This window comes from Phaenicophaeus curvirostris, chromosome 2 (assembly GCF_032191515.1).
Source record: "Phaenicophaeus curvirostris isolate KB17595 chromosome 2, BPBGC_Pcur_1.0, whole genome shotgun sequence".
Lineage (NCBI taxonomy): Eukaryota > Metazoa > Chordata > Aves > Cuculiformes > Cuculidae > Phaenicophaeus > Phaenicophaeus curvirostris.
The window spans coordinates 58,108,000-58,126,564 of record NC_091393.1 but is presented as its reverse complement, the minus strand read 5'-3'; the positions used below and the strand labels follow the sequence as shown (position 1 = coordinate 58,126,564).

Sequence of the window (18,565 nt, the reverse complement as noted above, 5' to 3'; positions counted from 1 at the left end):
GTCAGCTTTGTGGAGCACGCATTGATTTTCCAGCTCCAAAACCTGTTCAGTGACTAAATAGCTTCCTTTTCTTTCAAGGGGAAGGAAAAGGGGCGAGTGAGGGTTTCTGGTCTGGGGTTTGTGCAGCCTCAGGGGTGGCAGTGGTTTTCCAGTGAGGAGGCCTCCAGGAAGGGGGAGTAAGCTTGGCTTCAGAGCAGAACCAGGGCTGCTGGAAGGGAGGATGCCGATTACAATAATAAACAAATACCGGAGATAGATTACCACATGGCTGTCAGAGCAGCCAGGACCAAAGGAGGTAATCCCCAGCTAAGGCTGCAGAGGTTGCAGCAGGACCATGTGCTGGAAATTTTGGGGTTTTTTTTTGCTTAGACAAAGGAAGTGACTTCTTAGATTTCTTTTAATGGGCCTTGGCTATTCTGCAGTGCATCATCCCCTGGGCAAAGCGAAGCGGGCTGGAGGTGGCTTGGTTATGGCCATAGCAACACCAGCCCACTGGTGGCCAGCTGCAAAGAAGGAAGGGAGAGGAGAGGTGGCCTCCTGTCTGGTCATGCTGCCGTGTTTCCTAGGCTGAAGTCTGCCTCATCTCATTTCAACTTCTTTGAAAAGCTGTCTTTTGGTGCTTTCTATAAGCAGAAGTTTCTTGGTGGATTTTCTTTTTTTTCCTTTTTCTTTTATTTTTTTTTTTTCTCTTGAGTGGAGCAAGACAGAAGGACTTGGTCCTGCTCCCCACCCTCTGCATCAGTCATATACCAGCAAAGTATAGCTTCTCTTACTTGGGGTAATTGAGACTGGACATTGAGCTTGAGGCCTTCAAGAAGCACTTGGAGCCTGCAGGTCATTGTGGAGGTGAGCTGGAGGTGGTCCTGTTCAGGTGTGAAGACAAGGAGAGCCAAACTGTGCTATGGGAGCAGGTTAACCCTGCAAGGAGCATTGCCGGGTGTCAGCAACTGGTCCCCAGGTGCCCAGCTGTCGGAAGGAGCAGGGGCAGGAAGGCTGCAACAATGACATTGCATGAACTGCCCACGGGGAAGCACAGCCTGAGAGAGGGACACGTGCAGGAGCTTGTGGAAAGTTGTAAGACACTATAGGTGGGAAAAGAAAAACCTTTTGAAGGCTCTAGACCTGTCTTCGACATGCAGCAGGAAAATGTAGGCTTCCGGGGTGCTTGATGATGATTGGCCTGAACTTCAGCTTACGTGAGTTGCTGGCAAAATTTGAAAAGGTATGATAATGAGTTTCATATGCTTATGCTTTTGGAAAAGGTTATGCCTTTGAAAAGTATCCAATAAATAGGACAGCTTGATGTTAAGCTTGGGAGGCTTTCTGTGTTGCTGTTAAGGTGCTCATGTGACCTCTGTTTGCCTCTCAAATGTGGAAGCCTACTGCTTCTTCCCATCTGCATTGCCGGCCCTACAAGATTAGTTTTAGAGCATTTACTCCGATCATAGTGGGTTTTTTGGGTTTGTGCTTTTGGGTTTTTTTCTTCCCAAAGGAAATGATAGAGAATTTTCTGTTTTGCTAAGTCAAGAGCATAAGGAGACTTCCTGGGATGTCTGTCACCTTACTTCACTAATTACATAAAGGAAGTACTCTGCAGTTTGCTGTTAAATTTAGTTGAATCTTATCTTAGTTGAACTGGAAAATCTCATGATGGCTTTTATAACTAGAATTACCTCCCACGAATGTGCCACTTTCCAATTATTTCTTCTATTCTTTCAAGCTAGTTACTTTTTGCTTTACCAGAACATTTGGTAGCAGTAATGCTGGGAGGCAGGAGGGTTGGTTTTGCAGTAATTGAATTGATTAGCAAGAGACATGAGACTGTTCAAAACCAAATTGTTTTCATCTAATTGTCAGCACTTCTAATGAAACCTGGACTGTATGTTCGTATGCTTGGCTTTGCGTCTATATTATTTATTTTTTTTAATAACATTCTTCCTGCAAGACCAGAGTCTGTAACAAAATAGATGGTAATTTATTTACACATTGAGATGAAAAATGTAAAATACTGTGGTCACAAAACAGAACAGCAGATTGTAAAGCCTTTTTCTTTTCCAAAGGTATAAACTTCAATATGTTTTGTTTGCTTTCTTAAAATACAAATCAGCACTGAATAGTAGTATAATGGGTATTACTAACTGGACCTAAAAGTCACGTAAAATAAAATTAGGCCCTTTTTTTGTTTACTTTTGGGTTTGTATAACGATTTTACCTAATTTCAGAATCATAATAAACCTTGGTCCTTGGAAGACTTGTAACTGATTTGGGTTTGTTGGATCTTTTAAACTCTTATTTTTACTTTCCTACAGTAGCAAACTTTGGACCTAATAAGGCAGATACTGTTCAGTATCCCACCAGCCTGACCGCTCCAAAAGTAGTAGTAACAGTATTTGTGACAGTTTTTCTTCACTGTGTAGATGACTTTATCCACTCTTGCTCCCAATTTGTCAGCTGGGCTTCTCTGTTCTGCTGTAATTGTTGCTGGTAGCCTTTAGAAAGTAGGACATGTGCCTGGACTCTTCGAGATGCTTCATGACATGGTTAAGACACAAGTTTTGAAAGCAGTGTTTCTAATGTTCATATTATAGAAGACCTGGCATTTGCATCTCCCCTGTGATTTTGTATATTCCAATGTCTTCATCTCAAAGGAACTGATCAATTCTCAACAAAAGCAAAATTTACAGGTCTTGCAGCTCTTCTGTATTTTTTAGCTTGAAGCTAACTCAGTCATTTTGTTGCCTATTGTGCTGAAATTTGTAAATGTGCTGAAATGTAGGAGGATGCTATGGTACTGAAGAAGAAAATTAACATCTTGGGTGGTGAACTTCAACCACAAATTATAATTTGTGCTTATCTGAGCAAGTTTTCTTTTTCTGTTTCTTTTAGTGTATTTTTTGGGTTTTTTTTTTTTGTTGGTGTTTGTTTTTTTTTGCTTTCCTTGAGCAACTTCCCCTCCTCCCTTGCTTCATCTCTTCCTTTCATGATTCCCCACACACCCATCCTGTTCTTTTTAACTTGTGGAGTTTACTGCCAGGAGAAACAGTGTTACAAGAGTGATCCTGGCTTGCAAACTACTTGAACTTTCTGGATTCATTAGTATATGTTGTAAGGAGAGAATTATGAGTCTTGTTACTATGGTTGTAATGCAGAAGCCAGATGGCATTTGCAGAAGCTTGCATGGTGTTCCCTCTCTATGCAAAACCAGAGTCATGTTACAGTGGAGTGGGCATGGACACCTTGGCTTTGTTCAGTTGCAGTAATGTGACTGCTGGAATTAGTATTAATGGGTTTATGATGCCCCTCAGATTTTGGGTCAGTGCCATGTGACAGAGCCGCAAGTGTGCTCAAAGGCGGGCTGGCATTCTCATCCTTCCTCATCATTCTTGTGATCATCATTCTTGTGATGAAATGAGTCCTTACCCACACCATATGACACCTGTTAAGGTACTATCCATTAGGTTTAAGTGCAAGTCAAGACAGCTTTTTGGAAACTCGAAGTGTCAGTGCAAGGCTTTTGGTAGTCCAAGCATCTGAATATCAGATATGAAAAATATCCCAAAGTGGTTTTTTCCCCCAACTTTTCTTTTCTTCCTGAAATGTCTGAGAGCTTATGTAGTAATTAAATTTTTGTCATATCTAAAGCCAATTGCTTGAGTGAATCGCTTTGATCTTACATTATTGTCACAGTGGCTTTAGTGTTACCCAGTGTGGTTTGTGTATTATGCTTTAGAGAGGTTTAATGTCTGTCTTTATACACGCTCCTTCCACTGGAGGATTTATGGTAATGGCAATTATGCCCAGGGGTTTTGCATGTGTAGTACTTTTCTGAATACAAATTGATTATAAACTGATTGCTTACAGCAACTGCCACTGCAGGCCTCTGAAAACTACATGGGATGAGCCTTTCTAAGGTTGTGACTGTCCTCTGACACCAGAGGGGAGACTCCCTGGTTTAGATGAGTACCTGGATTCTTCAGAGACTTTTCTTCAATTGTCTCTTTTTACAACAGCATACCTCCCTCCCTGCTGCCCCCAGCATTTGTAAGGAAGAAATAAGTCTCATTTACCTTTCACAATGGCCACTTTCATACACCTGTATCATGCCCCAATTCTTACTTCGTCCTTAAAAGTCACAAAAAGGGAAAACCTGTGAGTGAAGCAGAGGCTAAAGGGAACATCTGACACAGCAGTGTTCCCAGAGGTGGTTGGCAGCAGTAGGTAAAATATATCTGGTTCAATATAGACTAAACAGTATACTATTTAAAAAAAAAAAAAAAATACCCATTCCCTTGCTGCCTGCTGTGAGACCTCAGAGAAAGATGTTCTGGCTGATGTCTGTGGCTCACAGTTACGTTCTTTTGTCATTGACGTTTTTGTTCCAGCTGTTCCAGCTGGAAGAGTTTCCTGCATATACTTTGGTAAGCAGTCATCATCTTTATTCCTGACCTCTAAAAGAGACAAGTGCAGTCTTTGCTGACTTCAACTTTGTCTGAGAAGGCCATTAGCGATCATTTTTGTGGGACTTCCAATTCTTGTACGTGTATCAAGTCTAGTGTCCTGTTCCAGTCACAGACATGTTTTTTATTGGGTGGAAGTATAAAATTGTCCTGGCAAAGTAGACCAGGGGTAACCTTCGCTGGGGAAAATGCATTTTTTCCAGTTATTTTTCATTCATGAGGAGTCAACCGCAACCCTACTAACTCATCTTAAGATCTTCATGTGGTTTAAAAGCCACAGCGGTTTGCCTGTTTTGTGGCTTGTACCTAGGGATTAAAATTACATAGCAGTTTGTTTGCCAAAACAAAACGCTGCCAGTCTTGAGGCACAGCATCAGCATTGGACCTGTAAATCCATTTCTTACATTTTCTTGCCACCCGTGGTCTGTGTACTATAATGTGCCATCCCTGCCCTATAGTCAGATATTTAGAAAAATTTGGTGGAATTCTGTTCCCAATAAACAGAAATACTTAAAAATTTGGATGTAATACAGGAATTTGCTGTGTAGCATGTTTAAAAGGCATTGGAGTGAAATGTTGATAAATCCTGTATCTAACCGTTTTTAAAAAAACAACCATTAAGTTATCTTTTGGTATAGAATGCTATTGACTTTTTCTGTAAGAGTCTAACTTTTGTGTCATCATACATAGTAAAAACTTGATTTAAGCTATCTTGATGATAGAAACTGCAGTATTATAAGCACATCTGTTTATTTACCTTGCAGAATAAAATAACTTCCTTGTTTTAGATCTTTGTATCATAAAACTAAGTGCTTTAGGAGTCTTAATTGTGTGAATGGAATAGACTAACATTTTACATGTTATAAAATGCATCGTTTCTTCCACTTTAATTTTGGTGTGGAAATGTGGAGTTTTCTCTCAGCTGTTGTGTTTTTACCTTCAACAGAAAGGTTTAGGCCCTTTAAAGAGGAAAATATTTCGCCTGTATTAATGGCAATCAATATGGAATGAACAAATAAAATCTGACAAAACATGGGGGGAAGTTAATATGCTAACAGCTTGTGGGGTTGCAGAGTTAATTAGAGGCCCTCTGGACTCATAATTGGAAAAAAAGGCACTAGAATGCCCATTGTCATGGGAATGCTGTTGGTTTGGTGTTTTAGGGGGGTGAGTAGGTTGGTCTTTTCAGTCTTTGTAAAGGACTTCTTTTTTTCCCCCCTTTAATAGGTTAATGGTTTCCAAAGGACAGTTATGTCTGCTGTTGTAACAGTTTAGAATAAGCTTACAGCTGTTAAGTGAGGGGAAGAAGGAGAAAACGTTTGATAGCTGGTTGACCTTCAAGTTGGAGTCACAAATTCTGGTTCTGTTCAAATCCTTGTCATGTGTTTTCTTCTACTTTGGGCAAGTCATTCCAGTCTGCCTTTGGGCTGTTCCAGTAGCAACTCTGACTGGAGCCAGCTATGTCTTTGGGTCCTTTTCAGAATTGCCATCTATAGCATTATTGACTGTCACATACTGTATTTATACATTCTTTAGAGACACTTACTCTTTAGTTGTCATTATATGATAACTTAGTATTTTACTTTATTGAAATTAAAGCTTGAAGTAGGTTTCTTATTATAGAGACAAGCGTTAAAATCAGATCCAAGCATAAAATGAAAGTTTGAGTCCTGCAGGTAAATCATCTGCCATGAGAGGGGTTAAAAGGAAGAGAAGCAGAGAAGGCTAAGATTCAGAATGGAAATAAGAGGATTTTGAAATCACTAGACCAAAGTGGAAGAGATGGGCAGCAGTTTGATCTTAGTTCTTAAAAGCTTTTTAAGGAAAGTGGCAATCTTCTGATAGCCCAACTAGGCTGAAGTAGATATATAAATGTCAACCTAGTTACTACTTCTCCTTTCTATGTTTCAAAACTTTGAAACTCACACCTTGATTTATATATATATAGGATGAATTCTTTCCTTAAAGAGCTTTATGTTAATTTAGTACCTTAATCCTGCAAACACTTGGGCATGTAAACAATTGTTGATATCAATCCTGTTTAATGGATGTATGCACATAAATATTTACAAAATTAGCAAAATATGGCATCTCTATAGTAATACCTCAAAAAAAAAAGGTTGATAAAACTACGTAACTACATTTTAAAAACTATGAATTTCTTTTGGACGAAGTCCTGTTTGCAGTGTATGTTTCTTTAGGTTACTTTATTTTCTTCTTCTTTTCACCTTTTTCTTTTTTGTTTTGCATGCACTGAGAGCACTCTGTTCTAGAGTCCCTTTTCATTTTGATAAGAACAATGATGATGTTTCATGCTTCTATCCCCCTCCCCCTTTTTTTGGCAAAAGCAACAGAATTATTATTATTTTTCCTCTTCTCTCCTGCATCCTACAATATGTTGCTCTTGTGACTCTGGATATGGGAGTGTCCATGTGATAACAGGGAATTGTTTATAATTGCTTTTAAAGTATTGAAACATTGAAATGGCTTTAACTCTTATGAGAGTTATTTTTAGTTGCAATCTTAACAGGGATAATCAACTTTTTTATCCCTTTTTGCCACATTGAGGACAATGGAGAACAATATGGAGAATCAATGGAGATTGACTGAATGCAGCAAAGACAGCAAAAAGTGTTAAAAAAGACAGCAAAAGTGTATTTTAACCTGTTTTAAAGTACTGAAACTCAGGGCAAAGAAAAGGTAGCCGTCCAAAGTCACATAGTAGCTCAGCTGGAGTACTAGATCTTTGTTGATGCCTCCCTCTCACCTCATCCTCCCACCCCTTTTCCCTCTTTGTTTCTCCTCCCCTGAGTTCTCCAGCTGTATCCTTGATTTTTTTGCTTTCTTCCCTAGCTGAAGAAACCTTTCTTACTATCTCAAATTTATAGCTACTTTTCTGCTATTTCCAACTATCATTTGTAGATGTGCAAGCAGCCGTTCTGACATGCAGAACTGCACCTTGAGAATGGGGAGGTACAAGAGCCCCCTCCTTTCCTGCTCCTGGGAGCAGATGGAGAATACTGAGTTGTCTGGAAGAATAAAAACTTCTAAGACATTTTAGTTATTGAATTTTTTCCTTCATGAAAGAAGTTTATTTACAACTGCATCAAGTTCCTGTCACAATTTTTGCTGATTAATCCTATTGCGGCATCTAGTACACCTCCTGCCTCTCCACACGTTTACATTGCTCTGTTGGAGTGTATATAGACATATGGATACTAGAAAGCATTGGTGGTGATGCAGAAAGTTTTATTTCCTCTTCTAATATGTTTTTAAAATAATACTGTGCTTGGTTAGACAAAGACAACACCTGTAATGTTTCTTCGGACAGATAGTAGATCAGAGATGTTTCATTTCTAAGCAGAGAAGAAATGAGTAGACTGAATTGAAATCACAATCACTTCTTTTTATTTTCAGTACTTTTTATGAAATTTGGATTATAACAAAATCTGCTGGTTTATGTCTACCTCTCCATAAATTGTAGGCCATTGTGTACAGTAGTTGAATTGTGAAAATGGGCTTGTGGTAGCCGTAGTCATTTAGTTTAAGGACATAGATTGTAGTTAAGATCTTTCATTGAGTATGACCTAAAGCACTACACAGAGTTTGAATTTCACTGGGATTTGTAAGGTTGCTGCAATGGAAAGAGACAACATGGCTAAGGCTGAATCTGTAGTGTCTGAGTCGGAAATGATTTCTAGTGCATTTGCAAATGCTGCAGTGTGAACTGCATGGCAGAACAGTAGACAAATTAGTTGACTTCAGTGTTACAAAAACACATAGAAAACTTAGTGTTTGTAGTTCTAAGTCCTGTTTCAGGTGTCAAGGATGATTTTCAAACTCCTTTTCTAGCAACGATAGTAGGGTTGCAATGTTAATAGGTTGACTCTTTTTCATTCACCTAAGAAAGTCAGACTACATTCTCCGTACTGGTGCTTAGGAGTGCTAATGAGAATAAGCTCTCCCTTCCTTTGCCTAAATAGCTAAGGTGTTTGGACTTTTCTTGCTGATATTTCAGGACATCCAAGCTGAGATTGATGCCCACAATGATATCTTTAAAAGCATTGATGGAAACAGACAGAAGATGGTGAAAGCCTTGGGAAACTCTGAGGAAGCTGCTGTGCTCCAGCACCGGCTTGATGACATGAACCAGCGCTGGAATGACCTGAAGGCGAAATCAGCTAATATCAGGTAAGTAATGAAAACACCAAGACATGAATGCGGAACGGTTGCTGTCTTCTAAAAAGCTTGAGAAATATGACCGTGTCAGTGAAGTGAAATTTCTGTTTTCTTCTGTAAAGGACTGTTGAACCCAAATATATAAACTTGGTACGCTTGCTCACCATGCAGGCTTAACTACTTGCTCTTCTCTCTGTAGGGCTGCGCAGCTGTAACTTGCCAGTCTGTACTAAATTTTCCAGAGACTATATTGAATCCTTCCTTGTTGCAAATAGATAGCAGTTTCAATGAAGTAATTCTGTGAATCCACAGTTACTATGAGGAGAAAGCAGGGGTTTATTGTTTTTACCACTGAAATGAATAGTTTGGTAGGACATGCATCTTAAGTGTCTTGAGCCATATTGGTAGTAATTGTTTTTCTTTTGCTGCTATTCAGTTAAGAAATGTTTTAGAATACATACTAATCAAGGAATGCATTTTATAGTTTTTTCTTTACCCTACCAGTGCTAAGCTAACTGACTGTTCAAGTGTAGTCATTGTTAAAATCTTTGGGATGTCATTTTGGAAGCAGATATTACCATATTCATTAACGTGCATAAAATTCCGTATTAAAATTAATTACAGAGAAAAGACTTTCTAGAGCTTTTATTGCAACTGCTTACTTGTCGATTAAAGCGAACTATTCTTTTAATAGAATAGAACACTGTTAAGCATTCATATGAATTTTCCAAAGGCCAGAAAAATGTGTTGAGCTCTGAATTCAGGCACAAGATTTTGAAAAGCACAAGATTGAGGGGAAAATGTGAACATTTACTTTTCATCTCCACTTATCCCGTCACTAACATGCTAAACAGTTAAGTGAAACAAGTAAATCAGCTCCATGAAAGCTAATAGGGAGAGACAGAGGAACCAAGCAGTTTTATGTGGGGTCTTGCAGAGACTGTCTGCACTGTACAAGTGGTTTAATGAAAGAGCTGTTAAACTTGGGCTATTATGAGCTTTTCTCACAAATAAGTCAACACAAAAGAAAGACAAAAACATGCTTATGAGGTAGTAACTTAGCAACTGTGGAGTTCTAGCAAGAGCAATTTAGTTGCTTGGCCTTTTCTGAGGTTGATCATAATTGGAGAGAAGTTGATTGCCAAAAACCAAAGGCCTTTAAGCCATTTACCCTGGCCACCTGTGAGTTTCAAGGCAGTAATACAGAGACAGCAATTGTGCAGTGAATGCTCAAAAAAGTAGAAATACCAGGTCTTCTGAATATGGACCCATCTTTTCGCTTCTATGTCATTATGGCATGTGCATCCTAGCGGGCGGCATTGATGCTTGTATTACTCTGCTGGTACCTGCAGTGCTGCAGAGCTGCATATCACTGAGGTACAAGTAGAATATAGGCAGGTAAGAGAATACTGGAGAAAATATGAGAGAAGTAAATTAACCTTTCAAATCACAGTCACCACTGAAAGCAGCGTAGCATTTCTGAGTTCATGTATTTTGCCCTATTCTTTGATTGCAGTTCACTTTTCTATCTCACGCAAGGGTGATGAAAGCCTTCATAGGGAAATAACAAAGCATAGAACTGATATGAAGTCAGTGTGTTGATGTAGCTGTTTGCCTTCAACTTTTACTTTCTTGGTGTACCTTATTTCAGGGATGAGTTGGAAAACAAAACTGTATGGATGAGTCTTGTGAGAACAGCATATAACAGTGTTAGATGCTGGGACTGATGATTGAAAAATCTGATTGTTTTGTTATTGGTTTTAGCTTGGGATAGTACTTCTAAATTAAAGTTTCTCTAAGTTGTTTTTCCAATATTTTCAGCTATGTGTACATTCTGATTATGTTACTTTTTAGTTGCTGAAAGTACTGCTCTTCCTTAGGGACAGCATGAGATTTTTCTTTATCACTTCGTTCCTCAGAGCTGATGATGCTAGTCACTGTGACTATACTCCCTTGCTACTGTAGCTAAAGGGAGTTCCAAACTGAAAGAGAAGCACCCACAATATACTTCTAAATACTTGCAAACTACTTAACCTGTACTTTTAGTGACTACGGACACCACCTGAGAGGATGATATCTCTCCTCGAAATTACTCATAGACTTATTCACGCTTCTTTCCTTTTCTCTCTTTATTATCTTATTCCTAGGAAGAAAACAAAGCTGCAGATTTGTGCAGGTCTGCCTTTTAGGCCAAATGTTTGAGAGATTCATTTCTCTTGGTGCAGGAGGTGTGACGATGGTAGTGTTTGGAGGAGGGAAGAACTAAAAGTATGAGAGAAACAGAGGAGGATTCTCTATACTTAGACCACCCAGTAACCTTTTTGATTCCATGTGTTCCCTTGTTGCTCAGCAGGGCAAGTGTTACTTCCATAGCAGAAGCAAAAGCTGAGGAGGCCTCCAGCTGTGAAGAGAGCTTCTCAGGTCAACAGAAGGGGTGTTATGTCAGAGATCCTGCTCTCCTGGATGATTTTATTTGGTCTGGGTGGAGGAGGGGTGCTCTCAGGCTGGTCAGCTGGAGGGGCCTTCTGTGTTTTTCAGGCTCTTCCAGGATTCCCTTAGGAGTGCTTCTGGATACTATGTAGTTGATGCTGGGGAATATTGTTCCAGCTAGTGCTAAGCACAATCCTGAACTCTGCATTGCTTCAATAAACTAAGAAGGATAACATTAAGGGAAAATCCAAGCTGATGCCATATAGTTTCTTCTGTATGTTGTTGTTCCCTGCCCTCCCGCCACAGCGTCTTTCTGACCGTTCAAGAGAGAGGTTAACTCCCTTTGTGTTCAGAGGAGAATTGCAAAGTCCCTGTTAGCCTTGCTTATTTCCTCTGTAGCCCTTAGTGCTCCAGTCCTACAAGTTTAGCTTGCACTAGACTTTGAAACAATGTGCTAGTGATGTTTTGCTACTGTCATTATCTGGCATGCACATTGGTACTCATTAGTAAATTACAATGCATTTAATCTAGTATCATATGCCACATCACTCACATTAATATCAGGTTACATTTTTCACTATTAATATTATTACAATGTATGTTAAAATAACAGTGAGTTATGCTTAAATTGCCCTGTAACTAGTTGCAGGGGTTCCTCCCTTCTCCCCCCACTTACAAAGCTACAATTCATCTTGTATACAAGGTTTCCACTAAATAATTAGAGCAGAATCTTGAAGCCTCAGAGAGTTCCAGTTTTTAGAAGTGAGAGCTGCTTAAATGCCCTAGGTATAGTAACAAATCATGACAAATACAGACTTTCATTATCGAATGTGTGCAGCAGGACGGTGAGTTCTGTGGTGGGGTGGACTTTTTGAGGCGGTGGGAGCTTCCCGGAGCCGGGAAAATCCCAGAAAAAAAAAAAACAAAAACAGGCAGGGGTCCTGACAGCCCCACACGCCGGTCCCGCGCGGTGCCTGACGGGAGGGGGCGGTCCCGGCAGCTACCGCGGGAGATTTAAACTGCGCCCCTGGGAGCACCGCCACCTGGAGCACGGCGACGAGGAGCGTGGCAAAGAGGTGTGGGGCAGTTTGAGCGGGCAGGGCAAGAAGGCAGGGCGCAGAGAGGACCTAGGGAATAGGCAGAAGACACTGAAGACCATGGTGGCCACCCGGCAGAAGGTTAAAACTGCTCCGTGTGCTGCAGCAGGCAGGGTGGATGCTGCCACCCAGACAGAGCCACAGTGGGTGCATGCAGCTACCCAGACCCTGGGCTGCAGGCAGTGCCCCCCTCCCACACCGGCTCGTGCCTCTGGTCCTGGCCCCACTTGTGAAAGCTGCGCTCGAGTGGGGGAACTCCTTCTCATGGTGAAGGAGCTAAGAGAGGAAGTGAAGAGACTGAGGACCATCAGGGAGTGTGAGAGGGAGATTGACCAGTGGAGCAGGGCCCTCTCACTAACTCAGCAGCCTGCTGGGGCTGGGGTGTCCGAACATCATCCACCTGCAAACTGCAGGGTTGGGGGAACAAGAGATGGGGAGTGGCAGCAAGTTCCTGCCAGAGGAAGGAAACCTGCTCCCCTCACCCAGACAGCAAAGCCCCAGATCCCCCTGGCGAACAAGTACCAGGTGCTGCAGGTGGAACCCAGCCCTGAGGATGAGGATGGTGGCTCCCACAGCCTAGAATCCTTCCCTAGGCTGCACCATTCTCAGAAAAAGATAAAAACATCCTCCATCAAGAAGAAGAGGAGGGTGATTGTTGTAGGGGACTCCCTCCTAAAAGGAACAGAGGGACCCATTTGCAGAACGGACCCGCTCCACAGAGAGGTCTGCTGCTTACCGGGTGCATCAGGGAAGGAGGTAGCTAGAAAACTTCCTTCCCTGGTCCACGAGACAGACTACTATCCTCTGATAGTAGTCCAAACTGGTAATGATGACCTAACAAACAAAAAGGCCAAAGCCATCAAGAATGGCTTCAAGGCCATTGGGAGAATGATGGAGGGCTCTGGGGCACAAGTAGTATTCTGCTCCATCCCAATGCTAAATAGAGAGGAGGGGGAAGCCAGGATGAAGAATTCGATTAATACCTGGCTCCGAGCCTGGTGCGAGGAGAGGGGCTTTGGCTTTTTTGATCATGGGGGGGCTCACGCACCCCCAGGCTTTCTCGCTAAGGGCGGGGCACATGGGTCTCCTAGGGGGGCTAAAGCCCTTGCCAGAAACCTAGCCAAGCTCATAAATCGAGCTTTAAACTAGATGTGAAGGGGGAGGGGGTTGAGCCCAGGCTAGACAGGAACGAGCCTGGATGTGGGGAATTGGTGATTGGGAGAGGGTGCGCGGGCGAGGACCACCAGTACCTCACCGCACAAAAAGTGGGGGAGAACACACCTCGGGGTGCTCAGGGAGATGCAGGCACTCTGGTGTTAACTACTCCAGTTACCAGGCAGTTGGGAACGAACCCTGTTCCCTCTAGGAGGGCTGAAGGCTCGGCAGCTCAGCTGAAGTGCATTTACACCAATGCACGCAGCATGGGGAATAAGAAGGAAGAACTGGAAGCTGTCGTAGGGCAAGGGGCCTATGATGTCGTTGCCATCACGGAAACGTGGTGGGACAACTCATATAACTGGAGTACGGCTATGGTGGGGTATAAGCTTTTCAGGCGGGACAGGAAGGGTAGGAGAGGAGGCGGGGTAGCCCTCTTTGTAAGGGAGGACTTGGACTCCATTGAAATGGATTGTGGCGATCAGGAGGTTGAGTGCCTGTGGGTCAAAATCAGAGGAGCCCACCAGAAGGTAGATTTTGTGATGGGAGTGTGTTACAGACCTCCCAACCAAGGAGAAGCAGCAGATGAGCTCTTCTATAAACAGCTGCGGTCAATCTCTAGATCAATGCCTCTCGTTCTGGTGGGAGACTTCAATCTGCCTGATATCTGCTGGGTGTACAACACAGCAGAAAGGAAGCAGTCTAGGAGGTTCCTGGAGTGCGTGGGAGACAACTTCCTTGCAGAGTTGGTGAATGAACCAACCAGGGAAGGTGCCCTCCTGGACCTGCTGTTGGTGAACAGAGAAGGCCTTGTAGGGGATGTGGCGGTAGGTGGACGCCTAGGACTAAGCGACCATGAGATTATAAAATTTTCTGTTCTAGGTGAAGTGAAGAGGGTGGTTAGCAAGACGGTAACATTAAATTTCCAGAGGGCAGACTTTGATCTCTTCAGCAGGCTGGTTGGTGAAGTCTCATGGGAGACAGTACTCAAGGGCAAGGGAGCCCAGGAGGGCTGGGAGCTCTTCAAAAGGGTGGTCCTAGCAGCTCAGGAGAAAGCCATCCCCGTGGTCCGGAAAAAAAGCCAGCAGGGGAGAAAGCCAGCTTGGTTGAATAGAGAGATCTTGAGGGATATCAAGAAGAAGAGAAATGTTTATGGCCTCTGGAAGAAGGGACAGGCCTCTTGGGTGGACTACAGGAGGGAAGTGAGATTGTGTAGGGAAAAAATCAGAAGGGCTAAGGCTCAGCTAGAAATTGGATTGGCCAAGTCAGTGAAAGATAACAAAAAATCTTTCTACAAATATATAAATAATAAAAGGCGGACTAGGGAGACCATACAGTCCCTATTGGACACAGAAGGGACAACAGTAACAGGGGATGAGGAAAAGGCCGAGGTACTTAATGCCTTCTTTGCCTCAGTCTTTAGTCGTAAGGAGAGTCGTTCCGTCTGTGTACAAACCCAGGAGCTAGAGGAGCATAATGAGGCTCCTGTGATCCAAGAGGAGGTGGTCAGTGCCTTGCTAGCCCGACTGGACAGCCACAAGTCTATAGGGCCGGACGGGATTCACCCTAGGGTACTGAAGGAGCTGGCGGATGTGCTGGCCAAACCCCTTTCCATCACCTTCCAACAGTCCTGGAAGACTGGGGAAGTCCCACTGGACTGGAGGCTGGCTGATGTTGTGCCCATCTACAAAAAGGGCCACAGGGAGGACCCAGGAAACTACAGGCCTGTCAGTCTGACCTCAGTGCCAGGGAAAGTCATGGAGCAGGTGATCTTGAGTGCTATCATGAAGCACATGCAAGAGAACCGGGTGATCAGGCCCAGTCAACATGGGTTCACAAAAGGCAGGTCTTGCCAGACTAACCTGATCGCCTTCTATGACAAAGTGACTCGGCTGCTGGATGAGGGAAAGGCTGTGGATGTGGTCTTCCTGGACTTCAGCAAAGCCTTTGACACAGTTTCTCACAGCGTTCTGCTTGAGAAACTGTCAGCCTCTGGGCTGGACAGGCGCACACTCTCCTGGGTGGAAAACTGGTTGGATGGCCGGGCCCAGAGAGTGGTGGTAAATGGTGTGAAATCCAGCCGGAGGCCAGTGACAAGTGGGGTTCCCCAGGACTCAGTGCTGGGTCCAGCCCTGTTCAATGTCTTCATCAATGACCTGGATGAAGGCATCGAGTGCACCCTGAGCAAGTTTGCGGACGACACTAAGCTGGGTGGAAGTGTTGATCTGCTGGAGGGTCGGGAGGCTCTGCAAAGGGATCTGAACAGGCTGGACCGCTGGGCGGAGACCAATGGCATGAGGTTTAACAAGGCCAAATGCCGGGTCCTGCACTTGGGGCACAATAACCCTATGCAGTGCTACAGACGAGGAGAAGTCTGTCTAGAAAGCTGCCTGGAGGAGAGGGACCTGGGGGTGTTGGTTGACAGCCGACTGAATATGAGCCAGCAGTGTGCCCAGGTGGCCAAGAAGGCCAATGGCATCTTGGCTTGTATCAGAAACGGCGTGACCAGCAGGTCCAGGGAGGTTATCCTCCCTCTGTACTCGGCACTGGTGAGACCGCTCCTCGAATACTGTGTTCAGTTCTGGGCCCCTCACCACAAGAAGCATGTTGAGGCTCTGGAGAGAGTCCAGAGAAGAGCAACAAAGCTGGTGAGGGGGCTGGAGAGCAGGTCTTACGAGGAGCGGCTGAGAGAGCTGGGTTTGTTTAGCCTGGAGAAGAGGAGGCTGAGGGGTGACCTCATTGCTCTCTACAACTACCTGAAAGGACGTTGTAGAGAGGAGGGTGCTGGCCTCTTCTCCCAAGTGACAGGGGACAGGACAAGAGGGAATGGCCTCAAGCTCCACCAGGGGAGGTTTAGGCTGGACATTAGGAAAAAATTCTTTACAGAAAGGGTCATTGGGCACTGGCACAGGCTGCCCAGGGAGGTGGTTGAGTCACCTTCCCTGGAGGTGTTTAAGGCACGGGTGGACGAGGTGCTGAGGGATATGGTTTAGTGTTTGATAGGAACGGTTGGACTCGATGATCCGGTGGGTCTCTTCCAACCTGGTTATTCTGTGATTCTGTGAAAGCTGTAGATCTCAACATAGTAATTGTGGTTGCTCTTGGAAATTCATAAAGATGGTTAATTTTTGTAGCAGTTTGAGTCTAGCAACAGAACTGTTCATTCAAATATGAGCTGTCTTGGCTTAGATGAGAGCAACGTCTCTCGTCTGACTGATTATTAGGGAGTTGTAACTGTCACTTCCACAAAGGAGGGCTGGTTCTGAGTATCCAGCACCTGAGGGTAACACATATGCAATGAAGCTTTGTTATTTCTGAAGGCATTTCTGATGGGATGTTAAACTAGGGGAAGGGAGGTCTACATTGTATGTAGACTACCCTGTGATGTTGGGAGTGTTGACCCTATGTGTGGCTGGGGGCTTCAGGGGCCAAGTACAGTGACTGTTCCAGCCATGAAGCAGGTACCTTGTGCATGAATATGCTGTGGTGTTACCACCATCCTTAGGGGAAGAACAAGTTCATTGCCTTGAAAGTAGTTCTGGTTAGTGCGTTTTAAAGAACTGAAAAGAGACCAAGAGAGCTGAGACAGGATGTTGGCTCAGCTGTTTAGACCTGGACTATGAGCAGCTTGCTTGAATTCAGTGTTGAGACAAAGATATCAGTGAGAGCAATCAGGGACAATGGAAATAATGATGCACAAAACAGTAGGAAGGAAAACGTTTCTTCTAACAAGTACTTCAATCTTTCCCCCCACCAAGTAGCTACCTAAGCACTTTCCTGAATGATTTAAAGGAGAATAGGCTTCTCTTCCTGAATGTAGCTAGTTTATCCTTTTCAGAAATGTGATTATTTTTCCCTTGTATCTTCCTACCCTCATGCACTTTTACTGACAGCTTTTTTTGGTTCATCTATCCTGGCATTGCTTAGAGGTCCCAGTGTACCCAAACCTAAGCTTGCCTTGAAATTAACCTTGCAGCACATCACCCCTTCAGTCCAACTATTATCATATCAGTCCCAAACAGTCACCTGAATGCCGTTTGAGATGGTAATATGAGAAGTGAAGTGAAAGCTTCAAGATGCTAATTATAGTGAGTCAGGAAAAAAAGATAAAAATCCATGCACAAAATAGTAAAGGAAAAGTGTAGGAAATGATAGTAAAGTTTAGTTCATTCCTCTGTCAGAAACCAGACAGGAAGATACGGAGCTGATGTCAAACTACACTGAAAAGGACTTATCTTTTCTCCATCACCTGTGTGGAGAAAGAAATTATTTACTGGTACAAACTAAGTACATGCTGGTCTTAAATGAATTTATAACATAGAACGACTGCAGCTGTGTAGGCACTGCAGGGAGAAGCCATCAAATCAAGGTATTTTGGAAGAGATAGAAAGGGTATTGTGGAATCTGGAGGGTTTGCCAGTTAAACTGAGGGACAGAGTAATTGTGTTAATTCTCTAGTAATCACCACTGACTAAAGATGATGTATTAAATAATCTAGGTCACTGAGATTTTCAGCAGCACAGGCAGTTTGCTGTTGATCACTGCTGAGAGAACTTGTTGCTTTCACTCCTGGAGAGTCAATGTTTTGGCATTCAAGAGTTCAGTTTTGCAGTGCTTTAGCTCATAAAATGATGCTTGTGATTTGTGCACTGTGTTGGTGGAGTCACAGCAAAACACAGCATTTCTTTACATTGCTCAAACATGCAATGTTCAAGATTTTAGATAAGTTAAGGCATCAGGTACATATTTTTCTGTGTTCCTCCAATTTTTCTTTGCTTATTGATGCTGTGAAAAGCCAGACTCAATAATCAATGCCAAATTGATTACGAAGTAAGGTATTCTTTCATGCGACGTTGGGCATGCAGGAGATAGCTCCACCTAATGTGCATGCAACTTCCAGTGTAATTCACAAGGGCTGTATACAGTCAAAGCATACATATTCATCACTTTTCCTGGAACAGGTGTGTCTATTATAATCAATTCTTGGAATTTATTTATGTAAGTTTCCTCCCCTTGGCGCATGCGCTTTGCCCTCTGGAGGTCTTCTTCAGGGGGTCTCTGGATGCAGGCCGTAGGTCTTCCTCACAGCTGAACTTTTCAACTTTCCTTCTTGTGAGTGCTCTTAAGCTCCTTGGACGTCTTTTCAACATTGCATCTGGTACTAGCTGGTTCTTCTTTCTCTTATCATTGCACTAGCCCTAGTTGTATGGCTTAATTAGATGCAGTCACATTCTTTCCCATTATTTC

At 43.2% G+C, this 18,565-nt stretch overlaps 1 protein-coding gene across 7 annotated transcripts in view; it reads left to right on the top strand.

Moving 5' to 3' along the window:
- The window catches only part of UTRN (utrophin), a 366,380-nt gene that overhangs the window by 229,861 nt on the left and 117,954 nt on the right, over positions 1-18,565 (top strand). For all 7 annotated transcript variants that reach the window (XM_069852165.1, XM_069852164.1, XM_069852167.1 and 4 more), the window contains one exon: positions 8,476-8,648. In XM_069852165.1, the coding sequence (XP_069708266.1) occupies positions 8,476-8,648 (173 nt within the window). The remainder of the gene's footprint in view (positions 1-8,475; positions 8,649-18,565) is intronic.